This window comes from Salvelinus alpinus, chromosome 21 (genome assembly GCF_045679555.1).
Source record: "Salvelinus alpinus chromosome 21, SLU_Salpinus.1, whole genome shotgun sequence".
Taxonomy (NCBI): domain Eukaryota; kingdom Metazoa; phylum Chordata; class Actinopteri; order Salmoniformes; family Salmonidae; genus Salvelinus; species Salvelinus alpinus.
Genome location: NC_092106.1, coordinates 46,984,542 through 47,004,835, shown reverse-complemented (window position 1 = coordinate 47,004,835; position 20,294 = coordinate 46,984,542). Strand labels below are relative to the sequence as shown.

The 20,294-nt window shown below is 42.8% G+C and overlaps 2 protein-coding genes across 2 annotated transcripts in view; both read left to right on the top strand.

Annotated features, from left to right (window-relative positions):
- Positions 1 to 4,730: 4,730 nt before the first annotated feature.
- srprb (SRP receptor subunit beta) lies at positions 4,731 to 6,838 on the top strand. The gene is made up of 7 exons (XM_071358070.1): positions 4,731 to 4,931; positions 5,321 to 5,415; positions 5,513 to 5,590; positions 5,723 to 5,805; positions 5,936 to 6,072; positions 6,164 to 6,218; positions 6,324 to 6,838. The coding sequence occupies exons 1-7, from the start codon at positions 4,790 to 4,792 to the stop codon at positions 6,532 to 6,534; spliced, it is 801 nt and encodes a 266-aa protein (XP_071214171.1). The 5' UTR covers positions 4,731 to 4,789; the 3' UTR covers positions 6,535 to 6,838.
- A 6,099-nt stretch (positions 6,839 to 12,937) lies between these two features.
- The window catches only part of neu4 (sialidase 4), an 18,970-nt gene continuing 11,613 nt past the window's right edge, over positions 12,938 to 20,294 (top strand). The window contains exon 1 of the mRNA XM_071358045.1: positions 12,938 to 13,214. Coding sequence (XP_071214146.1) covers positions 13,158 to 13,214 — 57 coding nt within the window. The 5' untranslated portion in view covers positions 12,938 to 13,157. The remainder of the gene's footprint in view (positions 13,215 to 20,294) is intronic.

Sequence of the window (20,294 nt, the reverse complement as noted above, 5' to 3'; positions counted from 1 at the left end):
TTCCCCTTTATCTAGCACTCCGTTAGGTAGTATTGTTTCCTGTTTTGACGCTTCTTCTGTTTTAGTATTTACTCCATGTTCGTTCCTATTAAACTCACCGACTGCACCTGCTTCCTGACTCCGTGTGTCTCCGTTACAAGAGCAGTGCAGAAAGTGTCATATGCTGAGGTAGTGAGGAAAGTGGAGGATAGTGGACAAAGGGTGAGGGGACCTGAGAGGATCCCAGTGAGTCGTAAGTCAGTACAGAGTGACCCAAACAGTTTGTGCTTTAGTAAGGGTGGCATCTTGACGTTTATTGCTATGGTCATTAATTGTACCGCACAGATGGAAATAAAATCCCAGAAGATTGAATTGTCAGTAGCAGTGAAGTTTTTGGGTATCAGAGATTTTAGTGTAGAAGATCTACAGGGGGTTTTGAGAGATGGGGTTCCAGCCTCCCATGCAGATGGCCTGGTGTAGGATCTGTTGGGGACAAAGTAGTGGGAAGGTGCGATGAGGTGTGTTTGGGATAGTGGCGTGTGCATATGCAGTGGCTTCAGACAGTTTAAACACCCCTTGACTTTTTCCACATTTTGTTGTGTTACAAAGTGGGATTAAAATTGATTTAATTGTAATTTTGTCAACGATCTACACAAAATATCAAAGTGGAAGAGAAATTCAAACCTTTTTATTATTATGAAAAATTAAACACCTTGGTTAGATAAGTCAAAACAGTCAAAACTCAGTCAAAACAGAAAATGTGTGTCAGTCTGTCTCTTGTGAAAACAGTGAACAACTTGTGAACATTTCTGAATTATAATATATACTGTGGAGACAGTTTCCCCACCCCAGATTACACCAAGTTCTGGAATAAAGTGCTTAATAATTCAACCTCCTGAGTCAATACATTTTAATACAAGCCCAATTTAAGTCAAAACTGTAACTAGGCCACTCAGGAACATTCAATATTGACCTTACAGATAATTTATGTGTGGGGTACAGAGATGATGTAGTCATTCAGAAATCATGGTACACCCTATTATTGCACAGAGTGAGTCCATGCAACTTATTATTTTTAAATTTTTAAATTTCACCTTTATTTAACCAGGTAGGCTAGTTGAGAACAAGTTCTCATTTGCAACTGCGACCTGGCCAAGATAAAGCATAGCAATTCGACACATACAACAACACAGAGTTACAAATGGAATAAACAAAACATACAGTCAATAATACAGTAGAAAAATAAGTCTATATACAATGTGAGCAAATGAGGTGAGATAAGGGAGGTAAGGCAAAAAAAGGCCATGGTGGCGAGGTAAGTAAAACACTGGAATGGTAGATTTGCAGTGGAGGAATGTGCAAAGTAGAAATAGAAATAATGGGGTGCAAAGGAGCAAAATAAATAAATAAATACAGTAGGGTAAGAGGTAGTTGTTTGGGCTAAATTATAGATGGGCTATGTACAGGTGCAGTAATCTGTGAGCTGCTCTGACAGCTGGTGCTTAAAGCTAGTGAGGGAGATAAGTGTTTCCAGCATCAGAGATTTTTGCAGTTCGTTCCAGTCATTGGCAGCAGAGAACTGGAAGGAAAGACGACCAAAGGAGGAATTGGCTTTGGGGGTGACCAGTGAGATATACCTGCTGGAGCGCGTGCTACGAGTGTGTGCTGCTATGGTGACCAGTGAGCTGAGATAAGGCGGGGCTTTACCTAGCAGAGACTTGTAGATAATCTTTAGCCAGTGAGTTTGGCGACGAGTATGAAGCGAGGGCCAACCAACGAGAGCGTATAGGTCACAATGGTGGGTAGTGTATGGGGCTTTGGTAACAAAACGGATGGCACTGTGATAGACTGCATCCAGTTTGTTGAGTAGAGTGTTGGAGGCTATTTTATAGATGACATCACCAAAGTCGAGGATCGGTAGGATGGTCAGTTTTACGAGGGTATGTTGGGCAGCATGAGTGAAGGATGCTTTGTTGCGATATAGGAAGCCGATTCTAGATTTAATTTTGGATTGGAGATGCTTAATGTGAGTCTGGAAGGAGAGTTTACAGTCTAACCAGACACCTAGGTATTTGTAGTTGTCCACGTATTCTAAGTCAGAGCCACCCAGAGTAGTGATGCTGGACGGGAGAGCAGGTGCAGGCAGTGATCGGTTGAATAACATGCATTTAGTTTTACTTGCGTTTAAGAGCAGTTGGAGGCCACGGATGGAGAGTTGTATGACATTGAAGCTCGTCTGGAGGTTAGTTAACACAGTGTTCAAAGAGGGGCCAGAAGTATACAGAATGGTGTCTTCTGCATAGAGGTGGATCAGAGAATCACCAGCAGCAAGAGCAACATCATTGATGTATACAGAGAAGAGAGTTGGCCCGAGGATTGAACCCTGTGGCACCCCCATAGAGACTGCCAGAGGCCCAGACAACAGGCCCTCCGATTTGACACACTGAACTCTATCAGAGAAGTAGTTGGTAAACCAGGCGAGGCAATCATTTGAGAAACCAAGGCTGTCGAGTCTGCCAATAAGAATGTGGTGATTGACAGAGTCGAAGCCTTGGCCAGGTCGATGAATGCGGCTGCGCAGTAATGTCTCTTATCGATGGCGGTTATGATGTCGGTTAGGACCTTGAGCGTGGCTGAGGTGCATGACCAGCTCTGAAACCAGATTGCATAGCGGAGAAGGTACGGTGGGATTCTAAATGGTCGGTGATCTGTTTGTTAACTTGGCTTTCGAAGACCTTAGAAAGACAGGGTAGGATAGATATAGGTCTTTAGCAGTTTGGGTCTAGAGTGTCACCCCCTTTGAAGAGGGGGATGACCGCGGCAGCTTTCCAATCTTTGGGAATCTCAGACAATACGAAAGAGAGGTTGAACAGGCTAGTAATAGGGGTTGCAACAATTGCGGCAGATCATTTTAGAAAGAGAGGGTCCAGATTGTTTAGCCCGGCTGATTTGTAGGGGTCCAGATTTTGCAGCTCTTTCAGAACATCAGCTATCTGGATTTGGGTGAAGGAGAAATGGTGGTGGCTTTGGCGGGTTGCTGTGGAGGGTGCCAGGCAGTTGACTGGGGTAGGGGTAGCCAGGTGGAAAGCATGGCCAGTCGTAGAGAAATGCTTATTGAAATTCTCAATTATAGTGGATTTATCGGTGGTGACAGTGTTTCCTAGCCTCAGAGCAGTGGGCAGCTGGGAGGAGGTGCTCTTATTCTCCATGGGCTTTACAGTGTCCCAGAACTGTTTTGAGTTAGTACTACAGGATGCAAATTTCTGTTTGAAAAAGCTAGCCTTAGCTTTACTAACTGCCTAACTTCCTAACGCCACAGGATGTTTTTGTGCTGGTCAAGGGCAGACAGGTCTGGAGTGAACCAAGGACTATATATATTCCTAGTTCTACATTTTTTGAATGGGGCATGCTTATTTAAGATGGTGTAGAAGGCACTTTTAAAGAATAGCCAGGCATCATCTACTGACGGGATGAGGTCAATGTCATTCCAGGATACCCCGGCCAGGTCGATTAGAAAGGCCTGCTCGCAGAAGTGTTTTAGGGAGCGTTTGACAGTGATGAGGGGTGGTCGTTTGGTCGCAGACCCATTACGGATGCAGGCAATGAGGCAGTGATCGCTGAGATCTTGATGAAAACAGCAGAGGTGTATATGGAGGGCGAGTTAGTTAGGATGATATCTATGAGGGTGCCCGTGTTTACGGATTTGGAGTTGTACCTGGTAGGTTCATTGATAATTTGTGTGAGATTGAGGGCATCAAGTTTAGATTGTAGGATGGCCGGAGTGTTAAGCATGTCCCAGTTAAGGTCACCTAGTAGCACGAGCTCAGAAGATAGATGGGGGGCAATCAATTCACATATGGTATCGAGGGCACAGCTGTGTGACTTGTTATGTGACTTGTTACTCCTGAACTTATTTAGGGGTTAAATACTTATTGACTCAAGACGTTTCAGCTTTTCATTTTTTCTTTATTTGTAAAAATGTGTATGAACAGAATTCCAGTTTGACATTATGGGGTATTGTGTTTAGGCCGGTGACAACACAATCTAAACGTAACCCATTTTACATTCAGGCTGTAACACAACAACATGTGGAAAAGGTCAAGGAAGGGGTGTGTGAATACTTTCTGACGGCACTAGAGTCAGATGGCTGTGCAATTTCTCTTAACTCACACTTTTCATTTTTTGTCCATGCACTTTCCAAACTGTGAACGGCAGCAAAAAGAAACAAAAGGGTCTAGTCTGCCGGAAAGTCACACGAAGAAGAAAATCTCAAATCAGTTACTGCGCATGTCTGTTTTAAGAAAGTACGTGTAAAGATGTTTATTACTAAACCAAGATAGACCACAGCTTGTCATTTCAAATGCGAACAAAAGAGCCATAGTGGGCAGAACAGGCAAAGGGATGGGCAGAGGCAAGAATGAGCTAGCGAGTTACTATTGGTGCGTCCTAGCATATATTAGCATATTTCCGTTGTGAAGTGCGCATGTGCATTAACTCAATTCGCATTTGCACTTATTCTAAATAACGCCATTTAAAAAAAAACTTCGGCAAACTTTGGTAAAGTCTACAAAACTGTTCGTAAAATATTGTAGTTTTGGCAACAGAAAACTGTGTTGAGCTCAAATGTTTAATTCATGAATAAAATGAACAGAGTCGGTTAAAATCAATCTCGTTCCATCTTCTCCCACTGCCGACCACTAGGATCCTCTCACTACCATATTTGGTAGTGAGTGGAAATGCTAACCGGATTCTTCACATTTATACATCCGGTTAAATATCTGTCTCGTTGTTGTCTGTACTCAGCTCAGATATGGAGGACAACATAGACGTGGAAGCTGGAGAAAATCCATTTCAACCTTATTTAGACGCTCTACGGAAGGAATTAGAACACCAAGACCCCATATTTATTATCGGAATTATAGTTTCTTTGGCTGTTGTTGTCATCAGTTTTGGTAAGCTAACTAACGTTACTATAATTGACTTCTAGTTCACGTTAGCTAGCCTCACATCGTTAGGAACAGAGTGAATGTAAATCCGTATTTGAGTTGTCACTAGCCTGGCTTCAGCCTGCTGGCTTTCTGTGCTGTGAGTTTCTGTGCTGTGAGATTTTGTTTGTCTTTTATCAAGACAAAAGAAGCCTGCTAGCTAACGTTAGCAATCTAAGATTAACTAGCTGGGTAAATTAGCTTGCTAGTTACCAACAGCTGTCACTACCATAGTAGCTATTTAGCTAACGTTACTGTACTACGCTGTTTATCAGGTGTTAGTCTGTTACATGTTGTCAACTTTGTATGATAGCTAAAAACCAAACTGAAACATCTTTGATTGGTTTACATTTTAGTGTTGTTTAAGTACTTCCTGAGCAGCAAAACTGTCCAAAGTGCTGTGCTGCTGGTTGGTCTCTGCGATTCTGGAAAGACCCTTCTCTTTAGTCGAGTGAGTACGTCATCAGTGTCTAGCATGCCTATTCCAACTATTTACATACGTTTACAGATGGCAGAAGTTGTACGACACTGATGATCTTTATTTCCAGTTGTTGTCAGGAAAGTTCAAAAAGACCCAGACCTCCATCACAGACAACAGTGCCCCCTACAAAGCCAAGAACGAGAAGGTAAGGAGGCAGCTATGGTATGGTGGTGAGGGAGTAGGATCTGAAGCGATTGTTTTAAATTCTATGACACATGCATTTGTCAACTGTCAAACACTGGCTTGACCGACCCCTGTTCTTCTTCACTGTGTGCAGGGCAGCAGCTGGACCCTGATCGACGTCCCTGGACATGACAGTCTTCGTCCGCAGTATGTGGAGAAGTTCAAATCAGCAGCCAGGTGAGTAAAGATAAGGGTGTTTGTATTCAGGGAAGGTCTATAATATGAAAAGCACTGTGGTTGACCTAAGAACAAGAATCTGAAAGACACCCTTTAACTTTATTTTGTTATCTCCTCTCTCTAACTGCAGGGCCATAGTCTTTGTGGTGGACAGTGCCATCTTCCAGAAAGAAGTGCGAGACGTGGCTGAGTTCCTGTACTTCCTGTTGACTGACAGTGCAGTGTCCAGGAATGTCCCCTCTTTGATAGTGGCCTGCAACAAGCAAGGTGACGTGACACACTTTTCAACCTTCCCACTCCCTACACAAATACCTCCCCATCATGAGGTTAATGCTTGCGAATTATATTTTCCCTGTAGATATCACCATGGCAAAATCTGCTAAGCTGATTCAGCAGCAGCTGGAGAAAGAGATGTAAGTAGTCCTCATGTTACCAACAACGACATAGAAATGGTGTGATTCTACAGAATGGACTGAATTTAAATTAAATTGATCCCAACCTTTTCCCGTTTCCCTCAGGAACACATTGAGAGTGACACGGTCTGCGGCTCTGGGCACCCAGGACGGGTCAGCGGGGTCCAGCGTGCACCTGGGGAAGAAGGGCAAGGACTTTGAGTTCAGCCAGCTGCCCATGAAGGTGGAGTTCCTGGAGTGCAGTGCCCGCGGCAGCAAAGGGGAGAACGGGCAGGCAGACATCGGCAGCCTTGAGAAGAGCCTGGCCAACCTGTGAGATGGCTGGGTCTCGTTATTGACCATCTGGTTCCCATATAGGTCACTACTTTGGCCAAGAGCCCTTTGCTTAGGTGCGTTATTCTGAATGGGCTGTCTTAGGATATTTTCCCGACGACTCTCAGCATATCAGGTGTGTCTCTAAAGTCTCTTCAGGACTCCAGACTCAAATCACTATACTATGATGAAGTGAATAACTTCTTGTGCTGACATCACAAGGTCAGCAGTGGCACGTGATGTAGTGAATGCCAATTTGTAAAAAAAAACCATCTGATAATGAAAAATAAAGTGTTTGCTTTTCTCCAGCAGGTGTTGTTGCTATACGTGTCAGTGTTTCCACTATATTCCCCTTAATTGTTGGCGCCACCTCAAAAAAAATGATGATAATAATAAAAACCGGGATAGTAAAATGTTTTTCAGTGTTAATGTAAATGACTAAAACCACAACATATGTAGGAAAGATAATGGATCTATATATATTTTTTAAGGAGATATTTGAGAACTAACAATCACCTAAATAAAAACTACAGTAAGGGAGAACCTAACATTTCCAAAATGTCATGGCGTTGATGTTATGTTTGAGTCACTCGGGTGGCATAAGCCAATGCAAAATGTGTAGAATTGCCGGAAACTTTGCCACCGCTGCTGAAAAAAAATCTGAGGGGAAAACAGCATGTCTAGCAAATGACCCGTCCCTTTCATAGTGGATACTCACCTACTCCTTTGAAACAGTGTGAACATCTGCCTACTTATATTATTTGTGTTAAATTAGCTTTGTCAGACTTCTAGCACTTAAAACCACCCTTCTTGAGAGAGAAATGTTAATGTGATATTTACTGACCCACCTCCAATAGATTACTGTTGGAGGTAATCTGTTCCAAAATCAGCTTTGTTCCTTTTCTGGAACAGTTTAGTTGAATGTTCATCAGTTTGTATAGTTCTCTAGTGTACTAACATTTGAGGGGAAAGTTGGCCATGAATCTGTACCACTGTGTTAGCCAAATAGGAATGTTATGTTATTTAGCTTGTAAATAAAATGTGTTTACAGATATGGGGATATTTGTGGTGGGTGGTGAGTGCAACATCATGCTACCCATTGTGACACCAAAGCTGTAGAAGAATAGCCTACTGACAAGTTTGAGTCATACACATGGCAAAAATCAAGAATTAGTTTGTTTGATTTTTACCTGTTATAACTCACTCATATCTTTTCCTAGCTGCTGATATGTTGAGTGATATTGACGACTGAAAAATACAGTGAGATTTTGAGCGTCCCTTATGCCGGGTTTTTAAAGTCAACTGCAATGGCTCCGGTGTTGAGGACTGCCAACCAAGTGGTTGTGGCTAGAGTCGCGTTGGCTGTACTGGCCACTCTACCATGAAGGCCTGATAGGTGGAGTGCTGCAGAGATGGTTGTCCTTCTGGAAGTTTCTCCCATCTCCACAGAACTCTGGGGCTCTCTCAGAGTGACCATCGGGTTCTTGGGCACATCCCTGACCAAGGCCCTTCTCCCCCGATTGCTCAGTTTGGTCGGGCGGCCAGCTCTAGGAAGAGTCTTGGTGGTTCCAAACTTCTTCCATTTAAGAATGATGGAGGCCACTGTGTTCTTGGGGACCTTCAATGCTGCAGAAATGTTTTGGTACCCTTACCCAGATCTGTGCCTCGACACAATCCTGTCTCGGAGCTCTACGGGCAATTCCTTCGACCTCATGGCTTGGTTTTTGCTCTGACATGCACTGTCAACTGCACAGGTGTGTGCCTTTCCAAATCATGTCCAATCAATTGAATTGACCACATGTGGCCTCCAATCAAGTTGTAGAAACATCTGAAGGGTGATCAATTGAAACAGGATAGACCTGAGTTAAATTTTGAGTCTCATAGCAAAGGTTCTGAATACTTCTGTAATATTTTTTTAACGTTTTTTCCCCAAAAATTCCTAAACCTGTTTTTCGCTTTGTCATTATGGGGTAAGATGGATTAGGATGTTTTACCATTATATATCCATTTTAGAAAAAAGGCTAAAGTAACTAAATGTGGAAAAAGGGAAGGGGTCTGAATACTTTCCGAATGCACTGTATCTATAGACCAGCTAGAGAGTACACAGACAGGTTAGGACTATAGACCAGCTAGAGAGTACACAGACAGGCTGATGATAAAATCCCTCAGTGAGCAAACTCAGTAGAACGATGGCCCCTTAAATGACCAAGTAATACAATGTAAAGCAGTCTATACTGCTACAGCCAGAGAGTACACAGACAGGTTAGGACTATAGACCAGAGAGTAGACAGACAGGTTAGGACTATAGACCAGAGAGTAAACAGACAGGTTAGGACTATAGACCAGAGAGTACACAGACAGGTTAGGACTATAGACCAGAGAGTACACAGACAGGTTAGGACTATAGACCAGAGAGTAAACAGACAGGTTAGGACTATAGACCAGAGAGTACACAGACAGGTTAGGACTATAGACCAGAGAGTAAACAGACAGGTTAGGACTATAGACCAGAGAGTACACAGACAGGTTAGGACTATAGACCAGAGAGTACACAGACAGGTTAGGAATATAGACCAGAGAGTACACAGACAGGGTAGGACTATAGACCAGAGAGTACACAGACAGGTTAGGACTATAGACCAGAGAGTACACAGACAGGTTAGGACTATAGACCAGAGAGTACACAGACAGGTTAGGACTATAGACCAGAGTGTACACAGATAGGTTAGGACTATAGACCAGAGTGTACACAGACAGGTTAGGGCTCTGGTCAGCCAGACAGTAGACAGACAGGTTAGGGCTCTGGTCAGCCAGACAGTAGACAGACAGGTTAGGGCTCTGGCCAGCCAGACAGTAGACAGACAGGTTAGGGCTCTGGTCAGCCAGACAGTAGACAAACAGGTTAGGACTATAGACCAGACAGTAGACAGACAGGTTAGGACTATAGACCAGACAGTAGACAGACAGGTTAGGGCTCTGGTCAGCCAGACAGTAGACAGACAGGTTAGGACTATAGACCAGACAGTAGACAGACAGGTTAGGGCTCTGGTCAGCCAGACAGTAGACAGACAGGTTAGGACTATAGACCAGACAGTAGACAGACAGGTTAGGACTATAGACCAGTCAGTAGACAGACAGGTTAGGGCTCTGGTCAGCCAGACAGTAGACAAACAGGTTAGGACTATAGACCAGACAGTAGACAGACAGGTTAGGGCTCTGGTCAGCCAGACAGTAGACAAACAGGTTAGGACTATAGACCAGACAGTAGACAGACAGGTTAGGACTATAGACCAGACAGTAGACAGACAGGTTAGGGCTCTGCTCAGCCAGACAGTAGACAGACAGTAGACAGACAGGTTTGGGCTCTGGTCAGCCAGACAGTAGACAGACAGGTTAGGACTATAGACCAGACAGTAGACAGACAGGTTAGGGCTCTGGTCAGCCAGTAGACAGACAGGTTAGGACTATAGACCAGACAGTAGACAGACAGGTTAGGGCTCTGCTCAGCCAGACAGTAGACAGACAGTAGACAGACAGGTTTGGGCTCTGGTCAGCCAGACAGTAGACAGACAGGTTAGGACTATAGACCAGACAGTAGACAGACAGGTTAGGGCTCTGGTCAGACAGACAGGTTAGGGCTCTGGTCAGCCAGACAGTAGTCAGACAGGTTAGGACTATAGACCAGACAGTAGACAGATAGGTTAGGGCTCTGGTCAGACAGACAGTAGACAGATAGGTTAGGGCTCTGGTCAGCCAGACAGTAGACAGATAGGTTAGGGCTCTGGTCAGACAGACAGTAGACAGATAGGTTAGGGCTCTGGTCAGACAGACAGGTTAGGGCTCTGGTCAGACAGACAGGTTAGGGCTCTGGTCAGACAGACAGGTTAGGGCTCTGGTCAGCCAGACAGTAGTCAGACAGGTTAGGACTATAGACCAGACAGTAGACAGACAGGTTAGGGCTCTGGTCAGACAGACAGGTTAGGGCTCTGGTCAGACAGACAGGTTAGGGCTCTGGTCAGACAGACAGGTTAGGGCTCTGGTCAGACAGACAGGTTAGGGCTCTGGTCAGACAGATAGGTTAGGGCTCTGGTCAGCCAGACAGTAGACAGATAGGTTAGGGCTCTGGTCAGACAGTAGACAGACAGGTTAGGGCTCTGGTCAGACAGACAGGTTAGGGCTCTGGTCAGACAGACAGGTTAGGGCTCTGGTCAGCCAGACAGTAGACAGATAGGTTAGGGCTCTGGTCAGACAGTAGACAGACAGGTTAGGGCTCTGGTCAGACAGACAGGTTAGGGCTCTGGTCAGACAGACAGGTTAGGGCTCTGGTCAGCCAGACAGTAGACAGACAGGTTAGGACTATAGACCAGACAGTAGACAGACAGGTTAGGGCTCTGGTCAGACAGACAGTAGACAGATAGGTTAGGACTATAGACCAGACAGTAGACAGATAGGTTAGGACTATAGACCAGACAGTAGACAGATAGGTTAGGACTATAGACCAGACAGTAGACAGATAGGTTAGGGCTCTGGTCAGACAGACAGTAGACAGATAGGTTAGGACTATAGACCAGACAGTAGACAGATAGGTTAGGACTATAGACCAGACAGTAGACAGATAGGTTAGGACTATAGACCAGACAGTAGACAGATAGGTTAGGGCTCTGGTCAGACAGACAGTAGACAGATAGGTTAGGACTATAGACCAGACAGTAGACAGATAGGTTAGGACTATAGACCAGACAGTAGACAGATAGGTTAGGACTATAGACCAGACAGTAGACAGACAGGTTAGGGCTCTGGTCAGCCACCACCAGGTTTGGCTCCCCTCTCAGCAGAGTATTTTATTTTAATGGGACTGAAGTCTAGCGAAGCGCTAACCATGTATGTTTGCCATAGAACACTGAAGCATCGCTATGCTAACTAAGTTAGCATGTCAACTCAACTGTCGAAAAGACTTTAGCTTGAAGTCAATGTCGAAATCTTTGCTAATAATGCATATGAAATCAAAGCTGTCAGGACATAGCATAGCTTCACATCACCACTAAATGTTAAGTTTATATGGGATGTTTCCAGTTTACCACAGATAGAACAATGAGACAGATATTTCACTGGACGTATAAATGTGGAACAACCCGCTTGGCATTTCCACTCGCTACCAAAGAGAAGATGGAACAAGATGGATTTTGGGCAAAGTTCTGAACATTTTCTCATTAATGAAACAGAACTTTTGTAGACTTTACCCTTTGCCAATGTTTTTTAAAAATGGCATTGTTTATAAGGAGTGCAAAAGGCGAATTGAGTTACTGCACATGCACACGTCACAGAGTAGGCGTTCCCTAGTGGATATGCATATGTAAATGTTTGCTAGAACGCCGCCACTAGGAATCTCACTAGCTCGTGCTTGGCTCTGCTCACCTCCTTCCTTGTTCTGCCCTCTATGACTCATTTGTCCCCATTGGAAATAACAGGCTGTGGTCTATCTTAGTTATAAAAAAATCTTTGACTTTACCTTTCACAAGCACATTAGTTTCCCTTGTTCGAAAAACGACTTGCAAAGTCGCACATTGATGACATCAGAGGGTAGGTAACTGACAGGTCCATCTGCATGAAAAAATCCCTAAAGCCTATTTTTCTATGAAAATGCTATCATTTCTACTAGACAGTATTAGCTTAATACATTTTTATCTCCAGTATCATCCTCAAACTGATTTATATTAAATTAGGGTAATGGGTATTATGCCTTTAGCAGTATTTACAGTACACCTATCTATGTCTGCTGACAGATTTTGTCAGGTTAGGTTACCTATCCAAATTAAATGTAGCTACAGTGAACTTCTAAGGTCATGCAGGTACAAAGTACAGTTGACAGAACCTCCCTGTTTTTGATAAATGTACATGGAAATGTTCATGCTCAACTAAACACTTTGTGTCCAGCTCTGCTGTTAGAAGTCTGTGTTGGTCGATGCTGCGGAATTCTGTTTTTCTTCTGAGATAACTAAACAGTAATGAACTTCTACAGACTAAACACAAGACTATTCAGCAGAAGTAATTCAGTTGGCTTCAACAGCAGATTAGGGACACAGTAGAGATACTGGTGTATTCAAACTCTATAACCTCTTGTGCCAAGGGATGGGCTTGAGAGAGCACACTCTCTCTCTCTCTCTCTCTCTCTCTCTCTCTCTCTCTCTCTCTCTCTCTCTCTCTCTCTCTCTCTCTCTCTCTCTCTCTCTCTCTGCCTCTCTCTCTCTCTCTCTCTCTCTCTGCCTCTCTCTCTCTCTCTCTCTCTCTCTCTCTCTCTCTCTGCCTCTCTCTCTCTCTGCCCCTCTCTCTCTCTCTCTCTCTCTCTCTCTCTCTCTCTCTCTCTCTCTCTCTCTCTCTCTCTCTCTCTGTAGAGCGGTAAGGCTGAAAATGGGGTACACAATGGTTGCTGTCCGCTGATTCATCCAAAGCTGCAGTTCTGATGAGTGTGGCCCATTTCTGGGTCAGTGAACAAAATGGCACCTGACACACTGAATGGGGAACAGACAGGGCAGACCAAGGCTATAAAACACACACACACACACACGTGCACGCACAAACACACGCACAAACACACGCACTCACGCTCTCAACCAAAAGTGCATTCATATGCTGACACAGATTCTCACAAACCTAAACTCACACTCCCTGTCGAAAGATTTCACAGTAAGTATATTTTGTGTTTACTTTTCAGCCTACTCTCTACTATGCATCTATTGTTTAAAAAAACAAACATTTACTGACTGTTTGTACAAATAGACATGTTTAATTCTTTCACATGCGAAATAATACAATGGTTTATTTGCAGTTCGTACTGTGTCACACGTCAGAAATGGTCTTGCTGTAAAATGGTGAAGTTGTGAAGAGCTGAGCAGTGTGGAAAATGTAACGGTCGCAGGCTGTGCTGTCTTCAGATGTTAGCTGTAGGCTGTGACACACTTTACCTAAACGCGGTGACGGAACGTCCTTTTCTAACATAGTTCTACAAACTTTTGTGTGGCTAAAATGTTGGAATTTACAGTATACGATGCTCCATCGCTCTGTTGTAGGGCCCTTAGGCCACATGATGTGTTTTAGTACTGTTATATTCAAAGCCTTTTAAGAAGATATGTCCACATTATGATTTAGCTGAAATACTTGGGTTAAACTGAGAATTCAATAGGGATTGAATACATTTTCGCTTTGCTTCAGAGGACTATGGGTGAGACAGTTTGAGTGATGGGATGATGAGAAATAAATTATTATCAATGAAACTTGGGACAGAACCGAAGAGTGGAAAAGGAGTAAATGGGGAGAAATGCATGTCATATTTCAGGCCACAATGGTCCTTAAAGCCTGAGGCCTTTGAAAGAATGCTGACAGTGGGAAAGGATGAAAGGTGTGATCACAGCTGTCTCTGCTTCTAGCTACTGTCTGTGTGATCACAGCTGTTTCTGTTACAAGCTACTGTCTGTGTGATCACAGCTGTTTCTGTTACAAGCTACTGTCTGTGTGATCACAGCTGTCTCTGCTTCTAACTACTGTCTGTGTGATCACAGCTGTCTCTGCTTCTAGCTACTGTCTGTGTGATCACAGCTGTCTCTGCTTCTAGCTACTGTCTGTGTGATCACAGCTGTCTCTGCTTCTAGCTACTGTCTGTGTGATCACAGCTGTCTCTGCTTCTAGCTACTGTCTGTGTGATCACAGCTGTCTCTGTTACAAGCTACTGTCTGTGTGATCACAGCTGTCTCTTTTACAAGCTACTGTCTGTGTGATCACAGCTGTCTCTGTTACAAGCTACTGTCTGTGATCACAGCTCTCTCTGCATCTAGCTACTGTCTGTGTGATCACAGCTGTCTCTGCTACGAGCTATTGTCTGTGGACAGCTGTCTCTGTTACTAGTTACTGTCTGTGTGATCACAACTGTCTCTGCTTCTACCTACTGTCTGTGTGATCACAGCTGTCTCTGTTACAAGCTACTGTCTGTGTGATCACAGCTGTCTCTGCTACTGTCTGTGTGATCACAGCTGTCTCTGCATCTAGCTACTGTCTGTGTGATCACAGCTGTCTCTGCATCTAGCTACTGTCTGTGTGATCACAGCTGTCTCTCTGCTACTGTCTGTGTGATCACAGCTGTCTCTCCTACTAGCTGCTGTCTGTGTGATCACAGCTGTCTCTGCTTCTAGCTACTGTCTGTGGACATACAGGTAATTTTCTATCTCTATCTGCTCTGACCACAGGCAGCAGTAGCAGCAATAGCAGCAGTAGTAGCAGTAGTAATGGAAGCAGTAGTAGCAGCAGTAGTAGCATTAGCAGTATTAGTAGCAGCAGTAGTAGCAGCAGCAGCAGCGGTATTAGTAGCAGCAGCAGTAGTAGCAGCAGGATTAGTAGTAGCAGCAGAAGCAGTATTAGTAACAGCAGTAGTAGCAGCAGTAGTTGTAGTAATATTAGCAATACCAGTAATAGCAGTAGTAATAGTAGTAATAGCAGTAGTAGTAGTAGTAGAAGTAGTAGTAGTAGTAGTAATATCAGTAGTAGTAGATGTAATAGCAGTAGTAGTAGTGGTGATGGTAGTGGTGATAGTAGTAATGGTAGGATTAATAGCAGAAGTAGTAGTCGTGATAGTACTAATAGTAGGAGTAATAACAGTAGTAGTAGTAGTAGTAATAGTAGTAATAGCAGAAGAAGTAGTAGTAGTAGTAATAGTAGTAGTAGTAGTAGTAGTAGTAGTGGTAGTAGTAATAGCAGTAGTAGTAGATGTAATAGGATAAATAGCAGTAGTAGTAGTGGTGATGGTAGTGGTGAAAGTAGTAATAGTAGGAGTAATAGCAGTAGTGTAGTATTGATAGTAGTGGTAATAGTAGTGCAAGTAGTAGTGATAGTAGTGATAGTGGTAGTAGTAAAAATAGTAATAGTGATAGTAGTGGTGATAGTAGTAGTGATTGTAGTGGTGATAGTAGTAGGGATAGTAGTAGTGATAGTAGTAGTGATTGTAGTAGTAGTAGTAGGAGAGGTAGTAGTAGTGGTAGTGTTGATACTAGTAGTAATAGTAGGAGTAATACCAGTAGTAGTAGTAGTAGTAGTAGTAGTAGGAGAAGTAGTAGTAGTTGTGGTAGTTTTAGTAGTGGTAGTAGTAGTAGTATTGGTAGTGGTAATTGTTGTGGTAGTAGTGTTAGTAGTAGTAGTTGTGGTGGTAGTAGTAGTAATAGCAGTAGTAGTATTAGCAGTAGTAGTAGTAGTAGTAGTAGTAATCCTTATCCCAGTCTGCTGTTCCCACATGCTTCAAGAGGGCCACCATTGTTCCTGTTCCCAAGAAAGCTAAGGTAACTGAGCTAAACGACTACCGCCCCGTAGCACTCACTTCCGTCATCATGAAGTGCTTTGAGAGACTAGTCAAGGACCATATCACCTCCACCCTACCGGACACCCTAGACCCACTCCAATTTGCTTACCGACCCAATAGGTCCACAGACGACGCAATCGCAACCACACTGCACACTGCCCTAACCCATCTGGACAAGAGGAATACCCATGTGAGAATGCTGTTCATCGATTACAGCTCAGCATTTAACACCATAGTACCCTCCAAACTCGTCATCAAGCTCGAGACCCTGGGTCTCGACCCCGCCCTGTGCAACTGGGTCCTGGACTTCCTGACGGGCCGCCCCCAGGTGGTGAGGGTAGGTAACAACATCTCCACCCCGCTGATCCTCAACACTGGGGCCCCACAAGGGTGCGTTCTGAGCCCTCTCCTGTACTCCCTGTTCACCCACGACTGCGTGGCCATGCACGCCTCCAACTCAATCATCAAGTTTGCGGATGACACTACAGTGGTAGGCTTGATTACCAACAACGACGAGACGGCCTACAGGGAGGAGGTGAGGGCCCTCGGAGTGTGGTGTCAGGAAAATAACCTCATACTCAACGTCAACAAAACAAAGGAGATGATTGTGGACTTCAGGAAACAGCAGAGGGAGCACCCCCCTATCCACATCGACGGGTCAGTAGTGGAGAAGGTGGAAAGTTTTAAGTTCCTCGGTGTACACATCACGGACAAACTGAATTGGTCCACCCACACAGACAGCGTTGTGAAGAAGGCGCAGCAGCGCCTCTTCAACCTCAGGAGGCTGAAGAAATTCGGCTTGTCACCAAAAGCACTCACAAACTTCTACAGATGCACAATCGAGAACATCCTGTCGGGCTGTATCACCGCCTGGTACGGCAACTGCTCCGCCCACAACCGTAAGGCTCTCCAGAGGGTAGTGAGGTCTGCAGAACGCATCACCGGGGGCAAACTACCTGCCCTCCAGGACACCTACACCACCCGATGTCACAGGAAGGCCATAAAGATCATCAAGGACAACAACCACCCAAGCCACTGCCTGTTCACCCCGCTATCATCCAGAAGGCGAGGTCAGTACAGGTGCATCAAAGCAGGGACCGAGAGACTGAAAAACAGCTTCTATCTCAAGGCCATCAGACTGTTAAACAGCCACCACTAACATTTAGCGGCCGCTGCCAACATACTGACTCAACTCCAGCCACTTTAAAAATGGGAATTGATGGAAATTATGTAAAAATGTACCACTAGCCACTTTAAACAATGCCACTTAATATAATGTTTACATACCCTACATTACCCATCTCATATGTATATACTGTACTCTATATCATCTACTGCATCTTGCCATCTTTATGTAATACATGTACCACTAGCCACTTTAAACTATGCCACTTTATGTTTACATACCCTACAGTACTCATCTCATATGTATATACCGTACTCTATACCATCTACTGCATCTTGCCATGCCGTTCTGTACCACCACTCATTCATATATCTTTATGTACATATTCTTTATCCCTTTACACTTGTGTGTGTATAAGGTAGTAGTTGTGGAATTGTTAGGTTAGACTACTTGTTGGTTATTACTGCATTGTCGGAACTAGAAGCACAAGCATTTCGCTACACTCGCATTAACATCTGCTAACCATGTGTATGTGACTAATAAAATTTGATTTGATTTGATTTAGTAATAGCAGTAGTAGTGGTAGTTGGAGTAACAGAAGTAGTAGTACTTATAGTAGTTGTAGTAATAATAGCAGTACACCTAGTAGTAGTAATAGTAGTAGTATTAGTAGTGGCATGTGTAGCAGTAGTAGTAGTAGTAGTAGTAGTGGTCGTATTAGTAGGAGTAATAGCAGTAGTAGTAGTGGTAGTAGTAGTATGAGTAATAGCAGTGGTAGTAGTAGTAATAGCAGCCAAATTAGTAGTAGTAGTAGTAATATCAGTAGTTGTAGTAGTGATAGTAGGATTAATAGCAGTTGTAGCAGTAGTGATAGTAGTGGTAATAGTAGTAGTAGTAGTTGTGGTAGTAGTAGTGAAAGCTGTTGAAGTGATAGTAGTAGTGATAGTAGCAGTGATAGCAGTGGTGATAGTAGTGGTAATAGTAGAAGTAATAGCAATAGTAGTAGTAGCGGTAGTAGCAGTAGTAGTAGTGGTAGTAGTTGTAGTGGTACTAGTAGTAGCAGCAGTAGGTGTGGTAGTAGTGGTAGTAGTAATAATAGTAGTATTAGTGGTAGTAGTAGTAGTAATAATCGTGGTAGTAGTAGTAATAGCAGTAGTAGTCGAGGTATTAGGAGTAATATCACTAGTAGTAGTGGTGAAAGTAGTAGTGATAGTAGTAGTAGTAGCAGTTGTAGTGATAGTAGTACTAGTCATAGTAGTAGTAGTAGTCACAGTAGTGTAATAGCAGTGTTAGTAGTAGTAATAGTAGTAGTAGTAGTAGCAGTAGTAGTGGTAATAGTAGTAATATCAGTAGTAGTAGTAGTAATTACAGTAGTAGTAGTATTATCAATATCAGTAGTAGTAGTGGTATTAGGAGTAATATCTGTATTAGAAGTGGTGATGGTAGTGTTTTTGTAGTAATAGTAGGAGTAATAGCAGTAGTAATAGTCGTGATAGTAGTAGTAGTAGTAGTAGTGATAGTTGTGATAGTAGTAGTAGCAGTATTAATAGCAGTAGTAGCAGTAGTGTTAATATTAGTAATAACTGTAGTAGTAGTGATAGCAGTAGTGGTACTAGTAGTAATTGCAGTACTTGTAGTGGTAGTAGGAGTAATACCAGTAGTAGTAGTGGTGATGGTAGTGGTGATAGTAGTGTTGATACTAGTAATAGCAGGAGTAATAGCAGTAGTAGTGATATTAGTAGTAGTAGTGGTGATTGTAGTAATAGTAGTAGTAATATCAGTATTGTAGTATTGATAGAAGTGGTAATAGTAGTAATAGCAGTGATGGTAGTAGTGATATTAGTACATGTTTGAGTGGTAGCAGTAGTAGTAGTAGTAGCAGTAGTAGTAGTTGCAGTGATACTAGTAGTAGTAGTAGTAGTAGTAGTGGTAGTGGTAGTAGTAGTGGTGATAGTAGTGTAATAGCAGTAGTAGTAGTAGTAATAGTTGTAGTAGTAATAGCAGTAGTTGTAGTAACAGCAGTAGTAGTAGAGGTAATAGGAGTAATAGCAGTAGTAGTAGTAGTAGTAGTGGTAGTGGTGATGGTAGTGGTTATAGTAGTGTTGGTAGTTTTAATGGCAGGAATAATAGCAGTAGTAGTAGTGGTGATAGTACTAATAGTAGGAGTAATAGCAGTAGTGTAGTAGTGGTAGTGATAGTAATTATGATAGTAGTGATAGTAGTAGAGATTATAGTAGTAGTAGTAGCACTAGTAGTAGCAGCAGCAGTGGAAGTAGTAGCAGTGCTAGTAGTAGTAGTAATAGCGGTACTAGTAATAGTAGTAGTAGTGGTAATAGTATTAATAACAGTAGTAGTAGTAATATCATTAGTAGTAGTAGCAGTAATAGCAGTAGTAGTAGTGGTAGTAGGAGTAATATCAGTAGTCGTAGGGCTGATGGTAGTGTTGATAGTAGTGTTGATAGTAGTACTAGCAGTAGTATTAGTGGTGATAGTAGTACTAGTAGTAGTAGTAGTAGTAGTAGTAGTAGTAGTATGAGTAATATCAGTATTGTAGTAGTGATAGTAGTGATAATAGTAGTAATAGTAGTGCTTGTAGTAGTGATATCAGTAGTGATGGTAGTAATAGTGGTTGTAATAGTAGTGATAGTAGTAATAGTAGGAGTAATAGCAGTAGTGGTAGTAGCAGTAGTAGTTGTGGTGATAGTTGTAGCAGTAGTAATATTAGTAGTAGTTGTGGTCGTAGTTGTAATAGCAGTACTAGTAGTAGTAGTAGTAGTGGTAATAGTAGTAATATAAGTACTAGTAGTAAAAGCAGTTGTAGTTGTAGTAGTAGTAATATCAGTACTAGTAGTGGTTTTAGGATTAATAGCAGTGGTAGTAGTAGTGGTGATGGTAGTGGTGATAGTATGAGTAATAGCAGTAGTAGTAGTAGTGATATTAGTAGAAGAAGTAGTAGCAGTAGTAGTGGTGATTGTAGTAATAGTAGGAGTATTAGCAGTATTGTAGTAGTGATATTAGTGGTAATAGTAGTAATAGTAGTGATAGTAGTAGTAGCAGTGATAATAGTAGGGATAGTAGTAGTGATAGTAGTGATGGCAGTAGTATTAGCAGAAGTGATATTAGTTGTAGTATTAGGGGTTGTAGTAGCGATATTATTAGTGATAGTAGTAGTAATAGTAGTGTTAGAGATAGCAGTGGCAATAGTAGTATTAGTGATATTAGTAGTAATATTATTTTAAGTAATAGTAGTGGTAATAGTAGTATTAGTGATATTAGTAGTAATATTAGCATTAGTGAC